This window comes from Opisthocomus hoazin, chromosome 4, assembly GCF_030867145.1.
Source record: "Opisthocomus hoazin isolate bOpiHoa1 chromosome 4, bOpiHoa1.hap1, whole genome shotgun sequence".
Lineage (NCBI taxonomy): Eukaryota > Metazoa > Chordata > Aves > Opisthocomiformes > Opisthocomidae > Opisthocomus > Opisthocomus hoazin.
Genome location: NC_134417.1, coordinates 77,332,903 through 77,353,834, shown reverse-complemented (window position 1 = coordinate 77,353,834; position 20,932 = coordinate 77,332,903). Strand labels below are relative to the sequence as shown.

The following is a 20,932-nucleotide window of genomic DNA, read 5'->3' as shown; positions in this document are numbered from 1 at the left end:
CTGTTGCCCCATCACAGCGTCTCTGTTTCACTGTCTCACAGCCACTTTGATCTCTGGTAAAAGGCCCTGGACAGGAGACACACCCCCCCCCCCCCCCCCCCCCGCCGTCCTCCCCGTCCCCCGCGCTGCTCCGTGACCCCACGGCCAGGGAAACGCGAGTGGGGTCAGGCTGGCCAGCGGCCCCCCTGCCGGGACTGAGCGGGCTGGGCCCGCGCTGCGCCGCAGGGCCGGGGCCTCCCCGCCACCCGGCACCGGCTCAGCTCCTCTGGGACCCTCGGCACCACCACCCCTCCCGCGCCCTCCGCCTCAGCCCACCGGCATGGCGCCTGCGGGGCTTCGGCCCCCAGCACCCCGAGCCCCACGCCGGCACACCGCGGGGCCGCTGCCCTCCCCTGGGCCCTGTCCGCCAGCGCCGGGCCGGGCGTCCCCCCCACCGCCGCCGCGTCCCCGCTGTCCGCCCGGCCCGGCCCGGCCCTGCCGCGGCGCGCCCCGCAGGTGGCGCTGTTGCAAAGGCTGCGGCCGGCGGGCGGCCCGGCACGGCGCGGCCCCGCGGGGACTGGCTCGGCGGGAGGGTCGGGCCCGCGGCGGGGCCCGGCCCCGGGGGAGCGGCGGGGTCCGGCCGCCCGCCGCCTGCAAGGCTGCGAGGAACGCCTGGGTTTGCCTGCGTTGTGAGGAAATCACAGCTCCTCATCTCCGCTTGGCTCCTTTGTGTGAGGGAGAAATGGAGGAGCGAGATCTGCGTCCCGCTGAAGAGTTGCTCTGGGCTGGCGGGACGGGAGGGGAAAGGGATGACTCCGAGGCCTGTGAATGGTGGCTGTGCCCTGCTGTGTAAAAACAGTGTGGACACAGGGGAACAAGTGCTTGGCAAAGGTGATCTGAAGTTAAGGGGAACACACTTCACAGCCGTGATTTTTGTCTCTGCTAACGTCCTCACCCCCGAGGGTGAAGAGTCCTTGCGGGGGACGCTGGGGAAGGAGGTCCGCCACTGCCTCCTCAGGGGTTTCTGCTGAAAAGCACAGTCAAACCAACTGTCGGAGCAAGAGTCGCGGTTCCGAACTGCCTGTAAAGGGGACGTGCAAGCCCACAGCCACACTCCAGTGAGGTCCGTGGGCTGACAGGAGATCAGAGGTCAGCTACCGCCGTCTTAAACAAGTGACTCTCCTGAAAGGAGCTTGGCTTTTTTACTGCCCTGCCTGCATGCAATTGAGTTTTTTGTTTCCCTTCTCTTCGCTTCACTGCTCCATGGATATTATGAACTCCTTCAACTATTTATATGGTTCAAAGGTACCAACACTGCCTAAAAAAATCCTTAAGGCAGAGTTTTAGGAAACTGGTCAGAAGTCTTAGCAACTGAGTCATTGGGGATGGGTTGAACTTTGATTTTTTTCATCCAGCTGCCTGCTGTGTGTTTGTCAGATAGGGACTGAACTGAGACAGGGTCCTGGAGTTCAAACGCCTTCCCTGCTGCAGCGAGGTGGAGCATGGCACAGGATGCAGCTTATCATGTGTAACAGCTGTGTGTATCAGGGGTCTCGGCTTCCCTCTCCCATGCTGCTTGCTCGGCTCCCTGCCTCTCCCGCGCACGCTGCGTGGAGGGAGGCTGGGATAGGATATGGTTTTCAGACCATTAATGGCTCTTCAACCGGCTCAAGTCTGTGTCACAGGGCATATCCTGCTGATTCAGCAGTAGCGGGCAGTTCCTATCTCAGGGGGAAGGAGAGTAAGAGAGATAAATAAATCTCCTTTGCCTTAGGAGGCATCAGTCACACCTTTCAACCCTGTCTGGTGAAATGCAGACCTGTATTATAAAACTGCTGCTTCACTCACAGAGTTAAAGCAGTATAATTTCTCAGCAGTGACCAAAACTATACAGATGTAAATGTAGTCACCAACATTGGCCAACCGCTGAGTTGTAACTTCAGCTGGAGTAGATACTCTGCTCCATAGAGCTGTGTGCACACCAGGCTTTGGTGGTCGTGGTATAGAAAGGTTGGGGTGAGGGGAACGTGGAGGTGTAAGCAGATCAAAAAAATGAAAAACTGTCTGTGGGGGCAAAAAGGAGGTTTTCAAAGAGCATTTGAGAAGGTTTAAAATTTATCCACAGTTGTTTCATTACTCCCACTTCCCCCAAATCCTGTTTCTAAATCTGTTGTCAAAAACATTATCAAACCAATAATAATTTGATAATGAAAATGCAAAGTAAACAGCAATAAAAGGCACAATGTTCTCTGTGAACATCCTCTTATTACAAGAGCTGGCAACATCCATGGATTTTGTTTTTCACTTCACCAGGGGAATAAGGGATGATTTTTACACGAGGAATGTTTCTGTTTAAAGTCTGGCCCAGGAGCTTAGTGGCCTCTGACTGTCCTGACTCACCTCCCTGCAGTGACTGCGATTCTTGGGGGCAGGGGAAAGGGCCCTGTATTTTTGGCATGGTGCTGATGTCCTTCAGGGGACCTTCGGCTGGAGTGACTGGTTTGTATGAGAGATGCTCAGGGTAAGGAGGGTGTTGCAGGAACATGGAGGTGTGTCTGCACTGAGCGGGAGAAGGATCTGAAAAGTAATGCGGAATGAAAAAAGTTTTGTGGATATTTTTCGGCCTTATGCACTCAAGAGGGGGCTGAGAAGGGAAGGAAATAAGAAAAGCAGCATATCATGAAGTGAAGAGAGTGGTGACATTTTACAGCAGCTGAAGATCTCCTCCACACTGTTTGTACTCCTTTCATGTGGTGTTATCAGAGTTCTTTGCGAGGGTTTATTATCATGTTCTCCCAGACAGAAAGCAGACAGCCATCCTGTGACCCACATCCTGCGTTTTACAGCCCTCCTTGTCCTGTGCCATCTGGGGTATTTATAGTGTGACCCACCACTGGGAGAGCAGAGGACTTCCTTTATACTCTAAACATTATGCTACAATAATGAGAAACTGGGACAAATGACAACCCTTCCTGCCCACAAAATGCCACAACACTGCCACTTTAAATGACGCGAGCCGGCCAGGTCACTGTGTGCTGTTTGCTCGGAGGCTTTCCTTACAGGCTGTAACTGAGGCCAGAGGCTGTACCTGGGGCAGTACGTGGAAAGTCAGTCTAAATGCTCTGCAGGCTAAATGGAGTAGGGCAGGGGTAAGAGGAGAAGCTGGAGCTCCCCAGTTAGGGCAACATCTGTCCACCCAGCACTTCCCAAGGACTGGCTGTTAATGGCAAAGCGAGATAAAGCTAGCCCTTGAAGTACACAGCTGCAGAGCAGTAGTATATCCCCTCAAAGAGATTTAAGGGCTTTTTTCCTATTGTTTTTGGCAAATGTTTGCCTTGATCTCGGTTATTGTTACAAGAAATGTTCTTATTTTAAGGGGTAAAAGGAGGGAGTTGGCTTCCTTCCTTTCTGCATCACTTCTGAGGCATGACACTTGTGCAGACTGGTGTTAGCACCTCACTGGGTAAATGGTGCACAGGGAGTCCCAGAGGGCTGTTTTTCTTTCCCCCAAGAAAGGAAAGATTCAGAGCAGAACAGAGAGCAAGATAATACAGCTTTAACTGAACCCGGGCATGCATGGCATTGTTACCCAGGAAAGGTCAAACATGCTCTAGGGCTGTGAGAGGTCAGTGGGAGAGATAAAGAAGATGAGGTGTGTGTAGAGCAAGATAAGAGCTAAAGGTCTGAACAATTAGCCAAGGGTCAGGCAAGTGTGGGGGCTAGTGTGCCAAAAGGTGAGTGAGCTGGTGGCTCTCCAGCTTCTGCTGGAGAGGGGGTGAAGGGAAGCCCTGCAGCTGGGAGGGTTCCTGGTTGACTTAGCAAGAAACCTTCTGAGTGAGGGCTGAGCTGCATCCACTCCTCCTTAGCCACCTCTGTGTTTCCCGCTGACTTGCTTTGCAGGCCGGGGTGGGCCTGAGCACCTACAGCTTTGCCTGGAGGGAGCATAGACTATGTTGGCCAGGCCCGTCCCTGTCTGATGGCAGACAGCAGAACATCTGACCTCCTGAAGCATGTCATGGGAGTGCTGGCCAGGTAACATCTGAGAGCAAAAGAGAGAGATGGCTGCCTGCTGTTGTAGGCCAGCATTAGCCTTGATACAGATGCCCTCGTCTTTGCAGAGAAGGTGGGTGCAGGTGGGTGGGAGCAAGTGCAGAAATGTCTCTGCCCTCATGCCTTCACCTTTCCTACTGCACTGTGTGCATAGGCTCCCCAAGATATGTCCAGCCCCTCGCTTTGAATCATCAGGTCATGGGGTAACAGGACAATCTGGGAACTTCCTCCTGGTGTAGCTGATAGCAAACATGCCAATCCCATAGCCATATATATCCCGTAGCCACATATGCTTCCAAAAAAAAGTAATGAACAATACGCATACATCGATGCAGGGACCAAAACTAAGGTGAAGAGTAGGAACAAAACCAACACCCATTAGCAATCGGAAAGAAATGAATGCTTGCCGTCTTCTTCTGAATAGGAAAATTAGTTTCTACATTCAAATTGGGTGGAAGATGGGATTATGCTGGACTAGAGGTTTTTGTACTTCAAGGTAGTGGGGAAGGTGAGGGTATAGTGAGATCAGGTGAGCTGCATGATGGAAAGAAAAAGAGTGAACTGCCACTGTGATTTCCATCTGCAGCCTCCCCAGATCTGGTCTCTTGTTCCACAGGTTTGTTGGTGACAGGTGAGCAGTACCAGGATGAATCCACAGCAATGCATGTGAGCATGACAACAAGGTCTAACCTGCCTGTGAGCCAGTGACAAAAGACAGAGCTTCACGTTCTAGCGATGAGCAGCCTACACTTTTGCCTGAAAAAAAAAGATACTTTTTATTAACTTGATAACTTAGCTTTCTGGAAGTCCTGTCAGCACAGATACAGAGCATGCCATTCTTTACTGCAACATAGCCAAAGTAAACTATCCCAGTGCCATATCAACTTGTGCAAAGGGAGTGGAAAATACTCACATGGAGTGGAAAATGCTCTGACACTGTAGGTTTACCCAGTGCAGATGGCTGGTTGCCAGGCAGTTAAAGGAGGAATCGACTCTCGCACAGAGGCAGAAAACACTCAAAGGGTAGCAAACAAACAGAAAACAACTTGGAAATGAGTGACCGACAGTCTGTGCTGATCTGAGAAAGTGCAGGTGTGGACTTTCAAGTAAACAGGATTTCTGTACCTGATGCTGTAACAGGCCAGTCACAGTAACATCAGGCTATGAAGCAGCAGTCCCCTAGAGAATACTGCAGCCTTTTAACACTTCACCAATACATTTATCTTTCTCTAGGGCAATGCGAACATCAGAGCACATGCTCCATTTTGCCCCATGATACAACACCAACATCACAGAGAAGCGTATCCATGCAAAATCTTTATTTGGAGAACTTCTCCTCTTGAATAACAGCAACCCTCCAGTTTACACATAAGCCCAGAAACACAGTATTTGCATTGTGCAGAAGAAAATACAAAGAAAATTCTTAAAACACATTCATCTTCTGATATCATATAAATAGTATTGTAATTGCTTACCCCTTTTTCCTCTCTTTTTATCCCTCTAAACCTGCCCTTGGGCTAGTCAGAGCAGAAAAACATGGCAATGACATCCTATTAGTTTTGGAGACAGGCCACAGTATCTTGAAAGTCAGTGTGGAGAATTATCTGCATTGTGTAAGGAGAAAGACACACGGATACTGATATGCTGTCTAGCACATGTATCTCCTTGTTTTCCTTCCAGGTTAGGAATGGCTTTTGGAATGGTTCTGATTATTTTCTCCGCTGGTCGAGAGTTTGAAGGAAGGCTGAGATTGCTGCTGTTGAGGGTGGAAAGTTCCTCCTTCATGTTATAATCTGCATGTTACTGTGGTTTCTCTTGGCTGGGAAATTTCATTTTTATTTCTAATCTCGGCCATGTGTTGGTCAATTCTGACTTAAGTTCACTTCACCCTCTCTCTGCTGCGCAGCTCTGCAAACCATATTGCAAACATATTTTTCAGCATGGGTGGGAGGTAGCATTGCGGTTTGGGGCTTTGCTATTGATATCAGGATTTCCCTTTTTCTTTGTTTGCAACATTTTTTTCTTTAAAAATAGAGTTGATGGTAAACAGCTTTTATTTAGTCCCCAGGGGAATGTGCAGTGAAAATTTTCATTCAAGTTTGAATAAGAATTCAGTAACAATTTCCCAACTTTTTTAATGAATTCAGTGATATGGTCATCATCTCATGAAATCTTCAGCTTGATCCTTTATTTGGTTTATGCAGGAGAACAGAAGTTTAAACTTTGCAGACTCCAGTAAATTAGGACTGCAGCGGCGTGGCTTATTGCCAGTGGAGGGAAATTAGGGCGTCGTTTGATCCTCAACCAACAAAATACCAAAGTTCTCCAAAAGGGCAACTTTACAGAAAGCATTCAAAAGGCTGACAAGCTGTCAATCCTTTCCATTCCTTTCAACACCGTTTGGTCTCTCTTCTTTGAGCCGATGGCTCCTGCCTAGTAAAGATTCTTTTCTTGCATATGGTTGCCTCTATCAGATCTTGAACCTGGATGAAAGTGCCCACTTTGCGACTGCAAGAACTTCTGCCATTTAACAGGCGAGAACATTTTGCTTCTACTTTTCTCCCAGTCACTCCACTAGTTTTTCCTTTGAAAAGGGGCAGCGAAGAAAATATCAACATTTTAACCCAAAGAGAAGGCCGTGTACTATAACACTCAGATTCAGCTGGCTGCCCATGTGGCAAAGGCAACAGAATGTTGACCCTAGATCTTAAGACTGATTTATGATATTAAGCAAATCTTTTACTGAATCCCAGTATTTGTATGCAAATAAGCTTGATGGGACTGGTTATTTTTGAAGGGTGACATCAATTTTATTACTTTACCTCTGTCTTTACACTGTCCTTGATTTTTTTCAAGCGTTGTTGGACGTTTCGGTGTACAGACCGTTGGCTCCCAGCGTCAGGAGCCCAGCGAAGGAAACTGGGTGTGTTTGGATAGTTCGCGATAGCCCAAACTGCTGTAAGACCTGTGCTGTGCCACTGGACAGCCCTTCGTGTGCCCAGGGGAGGTTCTCTGAGCGAGCGGCCGACCGGCCATGCGGGGTCAGCAGGCAGCCATTCTCCCTGGGCACCCACGTCTCGCTTGTGTGCCATGCCCGGTGCCTTCCCAGCCGGGTACTGCGATAACCGGTCACCCGGCCCCCGCCTCCCCAGCCACACGGCAGCAGCACCAACTGGGTGCGCAACCACTTGTACCGGCATGACTGTCAAAGCTCCAGTGCTGCTCTGCCTCCAGGGAACACGGATAAACGTGCGGCTCTTCACACAACCACAGTGCAGGAGGCTGCCCCATCCATCCTTCTCCTCCACAACCACCCCGCCCGAGCTCCCGCCACTGCCATCGCCTGCGACAGCTCTTGCCATAGCAGTTCTATGCACCCGCTGAGACAGGCGCTGAAAGTCACCATTTAACTGCGCCTGGGGTCAAAGGAGCTTTCTGTTGGCTGCTGTGGGCAGCAGGCAAAAGGCTTCTGGAGAGGTCTTCAGCTGTGGTACCATCCAGCCCATTCCAATAGCTGGCGTTTTAATTACGGCACAGGTACTGAAGAAATGCTGAGCCACAATCATTCACAAAACGGTACTCCATGTGTTTCTTAGCTGTGTGTATCATAGGATGAAATGAAACAGCCAGTGTTGTTAGAGGAATACACCATTTTTTTAAGCAGTACTCACTCCAGTCTTTCATCCACTGGTAAGTCACACACTACTGCAAAATAAAGGTTACTAACTTTCTACATTTTAATTTCTCATTCTTAGCCAATAAAACCCTCTCTGCAATATTGCTGCTTCCTTTTTCCTTTTTTTTTTTTTTTTTTTTTTTAAGGTCTTGTCTGTTTATGTGCATTGGAAAAGTAATTACTTGACATCACTGGTGAAACAGACATGTTGCAGAATCAACTAACCCCCTCCCCGTCAGAAAACAAAATGCACAGAAAACTCTCATTCCACAGAGACATGAACTGAAGGTAGCAGGACTGGGTATATGTGACAATTTACAGTTCTCCAGAAACGAAGGATAAATTAAAGCTTTGAAATTATTGCCAGGCATCTCAGCTTTACTAGTAAGTGGGATAATAAGAGTTGAAGCAATTCTTTTTAAGAACTCTTTTTTTATGGGCACAGTTGGGGCGGGGTGGGAGGGAGGAGGAAACATGTTTTGTAGCTATCTACTAGCCCCTAGATGTCTTAGATGGTGATGAAGAAAGGTGAATATAGTAAGAGTGGTGGGAGTAGTTTGTCAACAAGTATTGCTATGCAGCATGCACAACAGTTAATAAAATAAATTATACACCACATATTCTTTTCAAACAAGCTTTAAATTGTCCATATGTAACAGAATCATGTGTTACAGACAAGAAATTCTTGCTGCCAAAACACAGGATGAGTGTTCTTCCCCATCGTTCTTTCCAAATTACAGACTTTTAGGAAAAAATACTTCAAGAAACTAGAATATTTTTAAAAATAAAATTATGCTAAAAACCAGAAAAGGCCAGTAGAATAGACCGGTGAAGTACACAAACAAATCATCAGAGGAATGTTAGTACACAGGTGCTTACAAAAAAACACGCAGGGGTGGACGAAAAGGCTTGAAAGATACAGATACTATGCAGGCTAATTCAGTATCGAAGAGCAGAATGCATAGGCTTTATTATAAACTCTGTAATTCATGCATTTGTGTGTGCAGATAAAATAGACTTAAAGCCATGTATTTAAATGCCATCAAGAAGACACCTGCACTCCTTCCCAGCAACATCAGTTGACTTCAGGAAAGAATTAAACCCAGGTTTGTTTATTTTTATACACGGGCCTAATCCAAACCCATAATGTGTAAAAGGGAACAAAGTAAAAGAAAGCAACCAGGTATTTTTCTGAGCTGCCCAGAGATACCGGGACAAAGATCCAAACCCATGTTTTGGTAATCACCGTCACTAGAATGTAAAGGCAGCAACACCAGCCTGGACGGTTCTCAGCTGTGTTTCAGAAAGTGGCTTCAAGAAGAATGATTCAAGGGTTGAGTGGGGAAAAACAGAAATTAACCCTGTAGTACATACGTACATATATAGATGGCTCTTTTCAGAACAAAATAAGGTAGCAGTACTGAGTACGTGGCAATATGGAGTGTGCATTAAGATACACAAGTGAAATCTGCTTGGGGCACCTTCACTCAGAGGGATAGATCTTCTTAAAATAAAATAATAATAATAATAATACTTTTTTATACTTGCCACTTGTTAGCAATTGTTTACATCATAGAAAAATAGATAGTATTCTGTAACAAGAAATATAGTTACTTTGTTAAAATGGGCTATTTTAAACCAGCTACTATTCTTTCATATAAAGAATTTCTAAACAGCAAAACAAAAATAAGTAATACTGAGTGCAAAACAGCCAGTGGTATACTTTGCATTGGTTTGAAACACTAGTTGCCAGCTACTATAATTACATGTTCTGTACACTGTACTACAAAAGTCTTGCATCTTTTAGAAGCTTTGGGGTTTTTGCTTTTCTTCTCTCTAGGTGGCAAGTAAGTATTTAATCTGAGTAAAGTCAAACTCTGGAAGTCAGAAATATTTTCACAATCAGTCTTCGCTACCATTCTCTCGCATTCCTTCCCCCACATAGTGCAGCAGCACTTTCTACTTATGGCCAAAAATCCCTTAAGTTAAACAAAATTTAGACTGTAGATACTTAGAAGTTTAGCTTATAAATTCACATTCTTTTAAAAATCATTTCACTAATCTCCCACGTTTACATTTACACCAAAGAGAAAGCTCAAAAGCCTCACTTCATGCACTTCATCATCCCTGCTGAAGACTGAAATAGAGTTCAGAGAATATCTCTTTGCCAATGGTAGGTATTAAGTCTTAACGTTACAAAGCCAGATGGTTCCAATGTAGAAGTCAGATTTTTTTGTAGTCTCCGCAACAGTTTCAGATACAAATAGCTAATTCCTAGTGGCAGTGGTAAAGGCGTTATCAGTACACCACGAACACCACAAATGGAGGCAATTTCCAAGCATCAAAGAACAAAAAACAAACAAAAAGCACCCAGAAAAAAAAATCAGTGAAACATTCTTAGTAGAGCAGAAATTCTCCTCTTTGTTCATCTCACACCTTTTCAACTTTGGTGGGGTCATACGTATCTGAAAAAAGACAAGAGAACACTATTAATAATGTATTGTGAAATCTATTCTACGGTGCTAGCTGCGGAAATGAGACATCTTTTCCTTGGTTTTTATTAAAAAAAAAGAAGGTAATACTGGATTTACAGCCTTAGAGATACATGCGACATTCCTGACCCAAATTCTGTATTTACACTAGTGTAATTTGTGAGCAACCCAGATCAAATGCATGCAGATATAATTTGGGAAACCTTGAGTGGGTAGGAAGGAGTGCACTATTGCTTCTAGTTTTCAGATGCTTTGACAGGAAGACAAAGGTGTAAGATTTGGCCCCTCTTGTACTGAACACTAAGGACAAATAAATGCTTCAAGCATCCTAGCAGGGTGTTTAAGGCTGGCTGAAGAAGTGACGATGCTATCCAGTCACCAGGGTCTTTTCATTCGATTGCAAATCCTTGGTTTCAGATTAATTCAGCAGAACAGAGGAAAGCACAGCTGCGTTGCATCACTGTGGTTAGATTGTCTCGCTTCAGTCTGCAAAACTGCAGCTCACGTTTTGAACATTATTCACTGAAGCACTGGACTGGCTTACTAACATGGGTCTTCATTTTCAGCCTACCTCTTGCAGTTCACAGGACAGACCACACTTTGTTTTTCTTCTCCTGAAGCCCCAACAACACTCTTCTATCAGATTTTTTTCCTGGATTTATCCCAACATTGGCCATGAAGTGAGCAGATATGAGCCTTCTCCCACGCCCTGGTGACTCCGGGATAGGACTGCAACGAAAGGGCTTTGCCTTGTGAGATCTGCCTGCCCCGTGCCATCATGAGAACGTCCGACTGACTGACCCTTGGCTGCTGGGGATGCTCAGTCGTGGCGTGGAGGCACCAGGGCTATGGGTGGAGGAGTCCGTAGGCACGCCGGGGCCCAGACAAACCGGCGCTGCAGCCCGTGCTACCGGGTGTTACTTGCTGCTCTTATGCAACCTGGGCCTCTGTGCTAACCTTAAACGTCCCTCCTGTAGGCTGTACTCCCACAGCACTTGCATTTCAACAGCTGAGCATGAAAATAGTTGCATGCATAAATATCACACTTTGGAGTAAAATGTTCAGCCTCAGGACTTTTATGTTGATGTAAGTGAATGTATTCATTCAAACAAGCATAAAAGTCTGCAGAGGGGAATTTTTACTGCTGTGTGCAAGTGTCCATCTGCAGCAGCCAGACTCATAGCAAGCGGGGGGACTGGCTAAGAAAGAACTTCTGCATTTGGCCCCAGTAGGTGGATTCCTGGTGCAGGAACTTTTATCGCTTCTCTTGCCCACTCTCCTCAAACTGCTAAGCGAGCCAAGAAAGGAGTCTGTGCCAGCAACACCTAGGTTTTCAGAACTACTTATCACTATTCAGCCTCTTCTGGTGTTTCCAAACTTCAAGAACAGACACCATATGAATGCAAAAAAATCAAGAGGAAAAAAGTTTTTGAAGGCTTGTGCACTCCAGGATAACTTTGCATCTTTCTAAGCTTAAGGCACTGATGGTGTGGGAAGATGCCTCTAAAGCAGTGACATTTTTTCAGTTGTAAATAATTTTTCATCTAAACTGCTAGAACATACAAAAATTCTGAACTGTTCTGTGTGAGGTTTACCCAAGAATAAAAATGGATTCACACTGCAGAAGCCTGATTTTCTTAAGGCCAAACACATTCACACTAATAGAACTCTCCAGAAAATTGCAGGTGCTCACTGTGTTGGGGAGTGGCGGGGGGGAGAAAATCGGGCCACGAGGCATGGAGCCTCTGCCTGGCTCAATTTATTCCTTGAAAGCTTACCCACACCCTCAGCACCTAAACCAAGGACACAAAAGGGCCAGGCTGCCAGGCTACATCACTCTTCTCGGGGGGAAAACATTGGAGTTCTAGCATTGACACGGAAATGTTTGTTCAATGTTTGGTTCAGCTCATCTGAAATGCTCCCTACAGAAACAAAGCCAGATCAGCCGTCTCGTGGAAGCAGTCTTCAAACAGCAAAGGAGAAAAGACATCCAGTGCATTTGGGAACATTTGGAGATGTTCTTCTAACGGCAGTATTTGCACAGTAAGTTCAGCTTCTTGCACTGAGTTTCGGCAGAGCCCTTACTCTGAGACGACTGTTCATCTGCCAAGCTGCATTATACATGTGAAAACCTGTTTCTGCTACTGTCTCTAAGCCTCTGCGACGGGCCCAGTCTGCAGTTACAAGACTAACATCACCCTACCTCACTCCAAATAGAATGGCCTTTAGCAATATTTACTCTTTACAATACTTCTCCAGGATTCTCCTTGTGGCTTTCTGCGGTACTGGTGAGCTAGTTCGGAAGCTGGAGTGGGAGTTAACACAGGAAGACCCAGCATCAGGCCCTTCTACAAACATGAATCGTCAGTCCTGCCCCATTAAGGTGCGGTGGGGATCTTGTGGCCATCAACAAATCAGGGTCTCTTTGGATGGGAAGAAGCCCGTGGAGGAGACGCCTTCCCGCCCGGCGTGAGTGCCTGTCACCCTGCGGCACGGGATGTGCTGTAGGAAGGGACATCCACGCTATGAGGTCTGTTACATCTGCGAGGGAACTGCTGCAATGGGAACACACTGCAGAACACAAGTCTGGCATTGTCAGCAAAAGGGATAAATTTAGACCCAATTTACTGCAGAATAACTCTCCAATAAAACACACATTTTTTGTTTTGATGTTTTGATACACCCCTGAAGTCACGTCACCACAACAGTTATTTTCTTCACTCCAGCAGAACCCCCAAGGGAGGAAAGCATGTGAAATGCATGTGGGGCATACTAGACCTGATGGGTACAAGGGAGCTGAATTAGCCTGTTTGGAAAATCTGTTCTAGAAAAATACAGTTCAGAGCAGAAGGAGACACAGAGCTGTGGGATACAGAAAAAGACATGAAGGGAAAGGCTGCAACACTGCAGGAGTCAATGCTTAGAACTCATACAAATATTCCTCTTCAGATGGAAATGCATAAAGTATGCTCCATTTAATTTCAGTCCCTCTGTACTGGAAAACTGTGAACAGATTTATATCGACAAGGTTTAATGAATAACCTGTGCAGATTTCAAGGTAGAATGTCAGCTGTTACAGAGAGGATGGAAAAAGGAAGGAGGAGATTAATATTAATTTAACAACTTTCACACCATACATTTGCTCACTCCAATTAATTTAATGGACTAGACAGGTGGCCTGGGAGATTTATCCCTTCACACAGATCTATGGCAACAACTGATTTTCAGTTGTTCAACACAATGCCATATGAAAACTGTTTTGGAGAGAGAACAGCTCATGTTACTCTGGGGATGCATATGGACTACACAAGTTTATATGCTATTGAGAGATGAGGAACACCAAATAAAAAAAAAAAAGGTGTTCACTGAAAAAGTCAACTTTCCATTTGACCTGGGGATAACAGTTATTATCGACATCTGCTCTGGAAAATATTCGTGAGAGAGAGAGAGAGTTTTCCAGGCCCCTTAATGCAGCCATTTCCCAGAGGCTTCACAGAAGGACATCAGATTTTTATTTTTAGTTTCTTCTGAACTCTGATATAGTATGTGTCTACTTAAGTATTAGAGAGGGAAAAAATGGATACTCAGGGAGAGGCTGTGATTAAATCACCATGTGTTCCCAAACACTGGCACTAGAGTGACTACCTTTGAACTCTGCTGTTTGAAGCTGGCTGTTCCCTGAAACTATTAGACAGAGATAATATCTCAGGGAGCGCTCCAGTCTTTCTGAATGAGTTTCAGTATCACAAGTGAGTTTTACAGTAACTTTTCCTAAAATAGGATCAGAGAACACTCCTGTTATCTATCCCATAAGGAGAGAAAAGTGGGTGGCAACCAGACAGAGGTGGTACCACCTACAGCCCGTTACTATTTGAGCTGCATTATGTGGGCATAAGCAAACCGATCATGCCCATTACAAAAGGAAAGAGTACCCATTTGGATCTCCCATAATAGGATCTTACCTAAAGAAAAATCTCTCTCGATCTTCTTCTTGTCCATTCCACCTAAATATCCGTTTTCACCGAGAGAGATAACACGCTTGGAAACAGCCCCTGAGCTTGCCAGTTTGCTTCCTCTCTCCTCTTGTACCCGCGACAGCTTCTCCTCATCCACCTCCTCCCCCGAGTCTGCGCTCTTAATGCTCAGACGTCTCATCCGGGACACAGAGTCAACTTCCTTCATTCGCACTAAGCGATCCATGGCAGTCCGGCTTGGTGGGGAAGCGAGCTTGCCTTGGAGCGTCTCTATCACTTTCGAGGTGCTTCTTACCCTCTTTTCTGAATGCTGATGCACAGCTGACTTGCAGACCAAGTTCTGGTCCTCACCTTGGCTGGGACTTGCAGGTTGTTCGAGAACTTGCTCAGTTACCAGTGTTTTAGCGCTGGCTTCCTCGTGAGCAGTCTGGCATTCATCAGGGTATAAAGATCGGTCTCCCGCTCCGACAAAGAGAGCACTCTCTGTCCAGCCACATTTGCGCCTGCCTTCATAAGAACCATCTTTTTTTCCTGCTTTGTCACTTGCTGTGCTCCCCACTGATGACTCGGAGTCCTGGGCACCATTTGCAGGGCTCGTGCCTGCGTGGGGCCCGATGTGGTCGTCCGGAAGGAGAGACTCCACTGCTATGTCTATACCTAAAATTCTTGCAGCTCTTGCCTGCAATGACTCGTTCACAGGGATTTCCACTGCATTTGCATTTGAAGAGTGGTCAGTATTGTTAGCACCAGGTCCTGGGGCTACATCAAGTCCCACTGACCTCAAATCCGGCTCAGAGCACCTGTGGTTCCTCTTTGTTAGTGACAAGCACGCTGCTGAGCCTCTCTCTAATACTATGTCATTTGTGGGAGTTGCACCTTTGCTCAGTTTAACAAAGTCTAGGTAGTTTAGGTCTTCACTCATCTCCTGCAAGACAGGGTTATTGAAAGGATTACTGTGACACGAACTGCTTGGGCTACTGGACAAAACTCTCTCGAGAGGGCCCACGGAAACTGGCTGCTTGCTTGTTCTGCTCTTGGCTTCCCCCGTCCTCATTTCTGTCATCAGAATTCCATCTGCCGTCCCGTCTCCTTCTCTGCTCCCTCCTGGCTGCGAGGAGCCTCGAGAGCCAGCCCAGCCCGGCTCGCTGCTATGCTCCGTCCCCACACTCCAACTTTCAGACTTACTTTTAACTCTTCCTGACCTAAATACAGGCACCTCTGGCACAACCATTTCTGATTTCCCACCGTGTTTTAGCTCCTGGTTCGACTTCTCGTTTCTGGACACCCTCCTCTGCGTAAGGGCACCTGCCTGCGGAGAAGCCGCAGCGCTTTCTGGATCTTCTTCACTGCTTGTGCTCTCCTCCTGCTCTTGCAGCTCCTTGTTAAAGCTTTCTAGCTCACTTATTGCATCCCAGGGACGGCGGCTTACAGGCTTCAACAGGAACTGCCCAAACAGCTCTTTACTGTTGCAGGGAGCGCCTGCTTCTCCCTTAACTACATCTCCCTTGGAAAGAAAGCCCGTTTCCCTCTCCTGGGCAGGTAGGGGCTGGCTCTGGTGGGCTTTTGGGGAGGGGGCCTGAAGGACCGAGGTGGCAGTCCTGGAAAACGCGCTGTTGCTAGACTGGCTGAGGTGCATCTGACCCTTCATGCCGTAAGCGCTCTGTCTGCAGCTTCTCTCGTCAGAAGGTAGCCCTGCCTGCTTTGACCCTGTCGTGGATGCTGCATGTCCTAGGAGCTTCGGAGACAGCAGTTTGTTACTGTTGGGCTGCCCAGGCTTTGTACCATGGAAAAGTTGTGGGCTTTTAGGTTCTTCGGCGAAACTGGTCTGTGTCTGCTGGTCTTTGTACTGATCACCTGGCCAAGAGCCAGAGTATTTGAGCTCTCTGTGTTTTGTAGGCTGAATAAATCTGAGGTCATTCATTTGTTTGAACTCTTCTGGTCTCCACAGCTCTTGTTTTTGTAACTCATTTTTATTGGTCATGCTTCCTGTAAGCGCTTGTAACTCCAAGTCCGTTGAAGACATACTTAAGAGACTTTGTTCTTGCAAAGTTCCATTGTTATCAAACCCATTCTTATCAGGGTTCTGGGTTATGTTGTTGTTCCTATCTGTATCTGGCAGATTGGATTCTGATTTAACTGGGATAGAGACCAAACAAAATATAGTTTCATTCATTTTTTTCTTTGAACTCTTTTTGCTCTGCATCCCAGTTCCAGGTTCAAACTTTTTCACTTTTGTAACAGTCTCACAGGTGCTGTCCATATGTGAATTTCTTACAGAAAGTTTGCCTTTTGTGTACTCTGCGCTGGCTTCGTTACGGGGGCTGTGATTAGTTGTGCTACAACTGTCTCTTTGGTCCGGCAAGGCACAGTTTTCCTGATCTCGGGTGGATGGTGCCAACCATCTGTTGCTATGGGTGGAGCTGTCAGAAGTTCTTTCTCCCTTTGCAGAATTGGGCAAGTTTGATGCATCCAAGAAGGCACTGTTGTACTGTACTTCAAGATCTCTCTCTTGCAAAGCACTGGAACTGGGACTACATGCATTTTCAGTGTACTTAACGTTGTCCCGCAGAGCTTCCGGTGGTGCAATTTTAATATGTCGTATCCGAGGATCATCAAAGGGAATATACTGAACGGAGCGCAGGTAGTCAGTGGGGCGCCTCGCATGGCTTTGCTTCCCGTGAGGAAGATGGTTGTCTTTGCAAGGGTCACCCCCTGCTTCAAAAGTGTTCGCGGCTGGTCGTTGGCAGGGGACAACCCGTTCCGCAGGACCCTGCTGATCGCTGCTGGCATACGCATTGTTGTTAGGCACTTCATTGAGGGGATGTGGGGTCACGTTTTGGTGAGGTGGGGATTTGTAGGATGGAGGAGGTACGTAGACTGGGGGCTCCAAACCAGAGTCTTGAATGCAAGCATCTTGCCTTGGCTCATTAACTTTGGCTAAGTAGGGGATGGGTTCATCTTTCTGGTAGTGGTCCTGGAAACCCACAGTTTCTGCAGGTGCCCTCATCGGCCGCTGCAGTTCGTAGGACGGAGGCTTGAGAGGTCTCCCATACTTGGGTTTCACCAGGGGAAGGAAATGGCCTCCTGTTTCGTGGTGCTTGGCTGGTTCCACACTCAGTCTGTTTGGGGGATAGGAGGGGGTTTTAGTAACGCTGAGCGAGTTGTTACTGTTGGTTAGGGAGGGCATCTCCACGCACCTCATACTCTCTGGCGAAAGGACCCTTGGCAAGGACTGCGATTTCCCCTTGTTTTGGGCACTCAGCACGTTGTCTCCCAGGGTCAGCGAATAGAGCTCTTGAAGCAGCTTCTCCCTGTCACCCTCGGACATTTGCCTCCCTACCTTTTTTGGCTGGTTCCAGCTTTCCATTCCCAGACTTTGCCATTTGCAGTCGCCAGGCACTTCGCAGCTCTCCTGCAAGCCGCTTCTTCTGACGTGCCCTGCGCCCATGCCCACCTTCAGCTGGCTCTCCTTGGGGTGCCGGGGAGCCCCCGGGGCTGCAGCCAGGCCTTTCATTTCCACGCCGCCTTTCTGGGAATAGCCCAGTAGCACGCTGAAGTCCTGTCCTCGTCTTCTCCAGTAGGCAAGGTCTTTGTCAGTCTTGGGCTGGGAAGACCATACTAATTGAGGCCTGTCATAAACCCTGAAAAAGAAAGGCAGCGTCACAGGCAGTTCGCACAGATGCCCTTTCTTTCCCTTATGGGTAAGGCCATTAGGAGGACAAATGTTGAGTTATGCCAATGGGGTTTGTGTAATCTATTTGCAACCAGATGACTTTATGATTTTAATGAGAGGATTTAAAAGTCAGTCATTAACATGAGTAAAGGAAGGGACTGATGCTCTGATTGTTAGCTATGCAAAGCTGTTAGAAAAGAGAAATAAATACACACGGTAACGTGCTTGTGCAAACATGCACAGCCCTCCTCAAGGGACACCAGAAAAACAGAAATGATTGTGTTGAACTTATTTCTGCACTCTGCTACAGAATCACAGAATCACAGAATGGCAGGGGTTGGAAGGGACCCCTGTGGATCATCTAGTCCAACCCCCCTGCCAAAGCAGACTGCACAGGACCTTGTCCAGGCGGGTCTTGAATATCTCCAGAGAAGGAGATTCCACAGCCTTCCTGGGCAGCCTGTTCCAGTGCTCCATCACCCTCAGAGTGACGAAGCTCTTCCTCATGTTCAGCTGGAACTTCCTATGCTTCAGTTTGTGCCTGTTGCCCCTGACATCAAAATCTATAGAAGCCAAGGGGACTACTGTGGTTCGCAAGTTTAATAGGAATCCAAAGCTAAAAAGCAGAACAGGCAGGGGGCTATTTCATAGGGTGTGTTCTGTAAGAGGCACGATTTGCATCCTAGTACAAGAGCTGAAATTAAACATGTCATTTCCAGTGTTGATTCTTATTCATCTTTCAAAGGAAACAAATTTCTTCAAAGTGCTTTGGATGAAATGATACATGCCACAACAATGGTGATGTATCAGCACAGTTCTGAGTCAGATGGAACCAATATCTGAAATCTAAAATACCTCAAAAGAAGTATAACACTGTTGAATAAAAGAGGGATTAACTCCAGCAATCTATTACTGAAATATGAAAGATATTAGACATTTTATTGAGGATTAGAAATTCAGAACACAGATTTACATGAACTGAATAGGTTCTTTGTGGGTTCTCAACAGACTGTAAACTATTTAATATATTACTGCTGAACAAACTTGGTACCTTTCTATATAAATAATTAATCTTCTTGAACGGTGTTCTGCTATTCTTGTACCTAAGGTGTCCAACAATATAGCTGCCTTTACACTACGACTATGTAGCTGCCACCAGCATAAGACTGTAAAGAAAAATCAAAATTGACAGAAATAGGACAAGTATGTAGATAGAACCCAAGAATTTCTCTTCCCTCCACTCCAAGGTATATAAACAGTGTCATCTGTCTCTTTTTTACTAAAAACGATGATCTGCTCAAATAGTCATTTGTGAAAACATAATACAATTCAAAATTCCGAATGAAAACTAAGAAACCCAGATCCACAGCACTTTTCTTGTATGCATGTTAACTTCACCCTATGACTATAAAAGTTTAAAAACCAAACTGGGATAAGGAGCATCTTGTTCATATTAATTCAACTGGATTAAGATGTAACATCTGAACAAAATGTTCTGCCTCTAAAGCAAAAAGTACTGTTCAATCGCTGAACCCCGGGAAGGAACAGACGTCTTCGTTAATCAGTGAGATCTCCTATATCAGAAAGTTGACTGCTATAACAATCAATGTCTTCTCTGCGTGTGGAAGCATGCAGCTGAACAAATGCTGCCTACTTTTGAGATTATTAAATCTACTTTTTCATCTCATCCCCAACAAGATGGTGCATCAGTACATCAATAGTGCTATGGCACCATTTGTATCTGTGTTTACAAAATGAGGTGAGAACCAGGGTCTAGCAATAGTGAGGAAGGAATGGACAGATTGGTCTTTCTGTTTGATTTTAACCATCACTGTAAAAGGGTGTACAGAAATCGCAGGAAGTACAGAGTCATAGATTCCAAGATCAGCAGAGACCGTTACGATTATTTAGTTTGACATCTTGCTCAACGCAGGCCATCAGACTTCCCCGAAATGATTCCTGCTTCAGTTGTAGCATGTCTTTTAGAAAAGCATCTAAAAATCTTGATCTTTAAATTTCCAGAGATGTTGTTGCAAAGCATGATTCACTGTTAAAAAAACCCAAAGCAAACTCAAATTCTTATCAACCCAAATATAAAAACATTGGGGGAAGGAGGTACTGTAGACAATAATATTGAGATTTGCAGCATTTGAAACTAAAAGCACTGGAGTGGAATGGGCTGGGTGTTTAAAGGATTTAACAGGAAATCAGGAATAAGGAAGAAAGCATTACTTGACTCTTTCCTAGGAAACCACTAAAACAGAAGAGTTTTGGTTAGTTTGCTTTTTAAAAACCAAACAAAACCCAAGTTCAGATATTCATTAAGGTAAATTAGCCTGAAGTTAGGACAGCTTCAGTTACAGAAAGGATGTTCCTCCATTTATTAAGATCCATTTAAAAGATTGAATTTATTTTCAAAGATTATAAGATTAATAACTAGGCTCCAGTAATAAATTTCTGAACATCATACAAACCACTGTGACCTATACTATGTCATCATCGCAAAGTGAAAAGACATTTAAAATGATGTATTTAGAGCATTTTAAACCTGATCTTTTTGATGATCTATTCACAAGGTGGGCAATACCAGTCTCTCCAGCTTCTGGCTCAGGCGCCAGCCTGTTTCCTGGGCCCCGTGAGCCTCCGGGGAGGGTGGCACTGTGCTGCGCAGTGGGAAGAGGATGCTCCATGGTCTCCCCAAGGACCCACTAGCTCAGCTCCAGCCTGAAGACTCCTCTGCTCCCAAAGATGGAGAGTGGCTCCTGCACACCCAGAGGCATGGCAAGAAGGAGGGAGGCAGGCAGCAGGGCAGCACAGCACAACCACGCTGCTGGTGGCTGCAGTGGCAGCAGAGTGGCTCCTTCCAGGGCATGTGGCACTTTCGGGTCTTGCAGTCAAATAAAGTAGTGGGAAGGGAAAGAATCCAAGAGGAACCTCAAGTTCAAAATGCTTCACTACAGCCTCAGCAATGCTGCATCTCTGGATGGCAAATGCCAGTCACGCTGCAGTCTTTGCATCCATGACATATCATCAATGAAGAGACCACACAGTCCCTCTTAGCAGCAGCTAGTCTCTGACTGTGCCACCA

General features: G+C 46.3%; 1 protein-coding gene across 4 annotated transcripts in view; it reads right to left on the bottom strand.

The window, feature by feature from the left end:
* Positions 1-5,343: 5,343 nt before the first annotated feature.
* The window catches only part of JCAD (junctional cadherin 5 associated), a 68,974-nt gene continuing 53,385 nt past the window's right edge, over positions 5,344-20,932 (bottom strand). For 3 of the 4 annotated variants that reach the window (XM_075419621.1, XM_075419620.1, XM_075419623.1), the window contains exon 3: positions 14,065-17,812. In XM_075419621.1, the coding sequence (XP_075275736.1) occupies positions 14,065-17,812 (3,748 nt within the window). Of the gene's footprint in view, positions 10,171-14,064; positions 17,813-20,932 lie in introns of those variants that run through there. The other variant, XM_075419624.1, reaches the window with a different exon arrangement.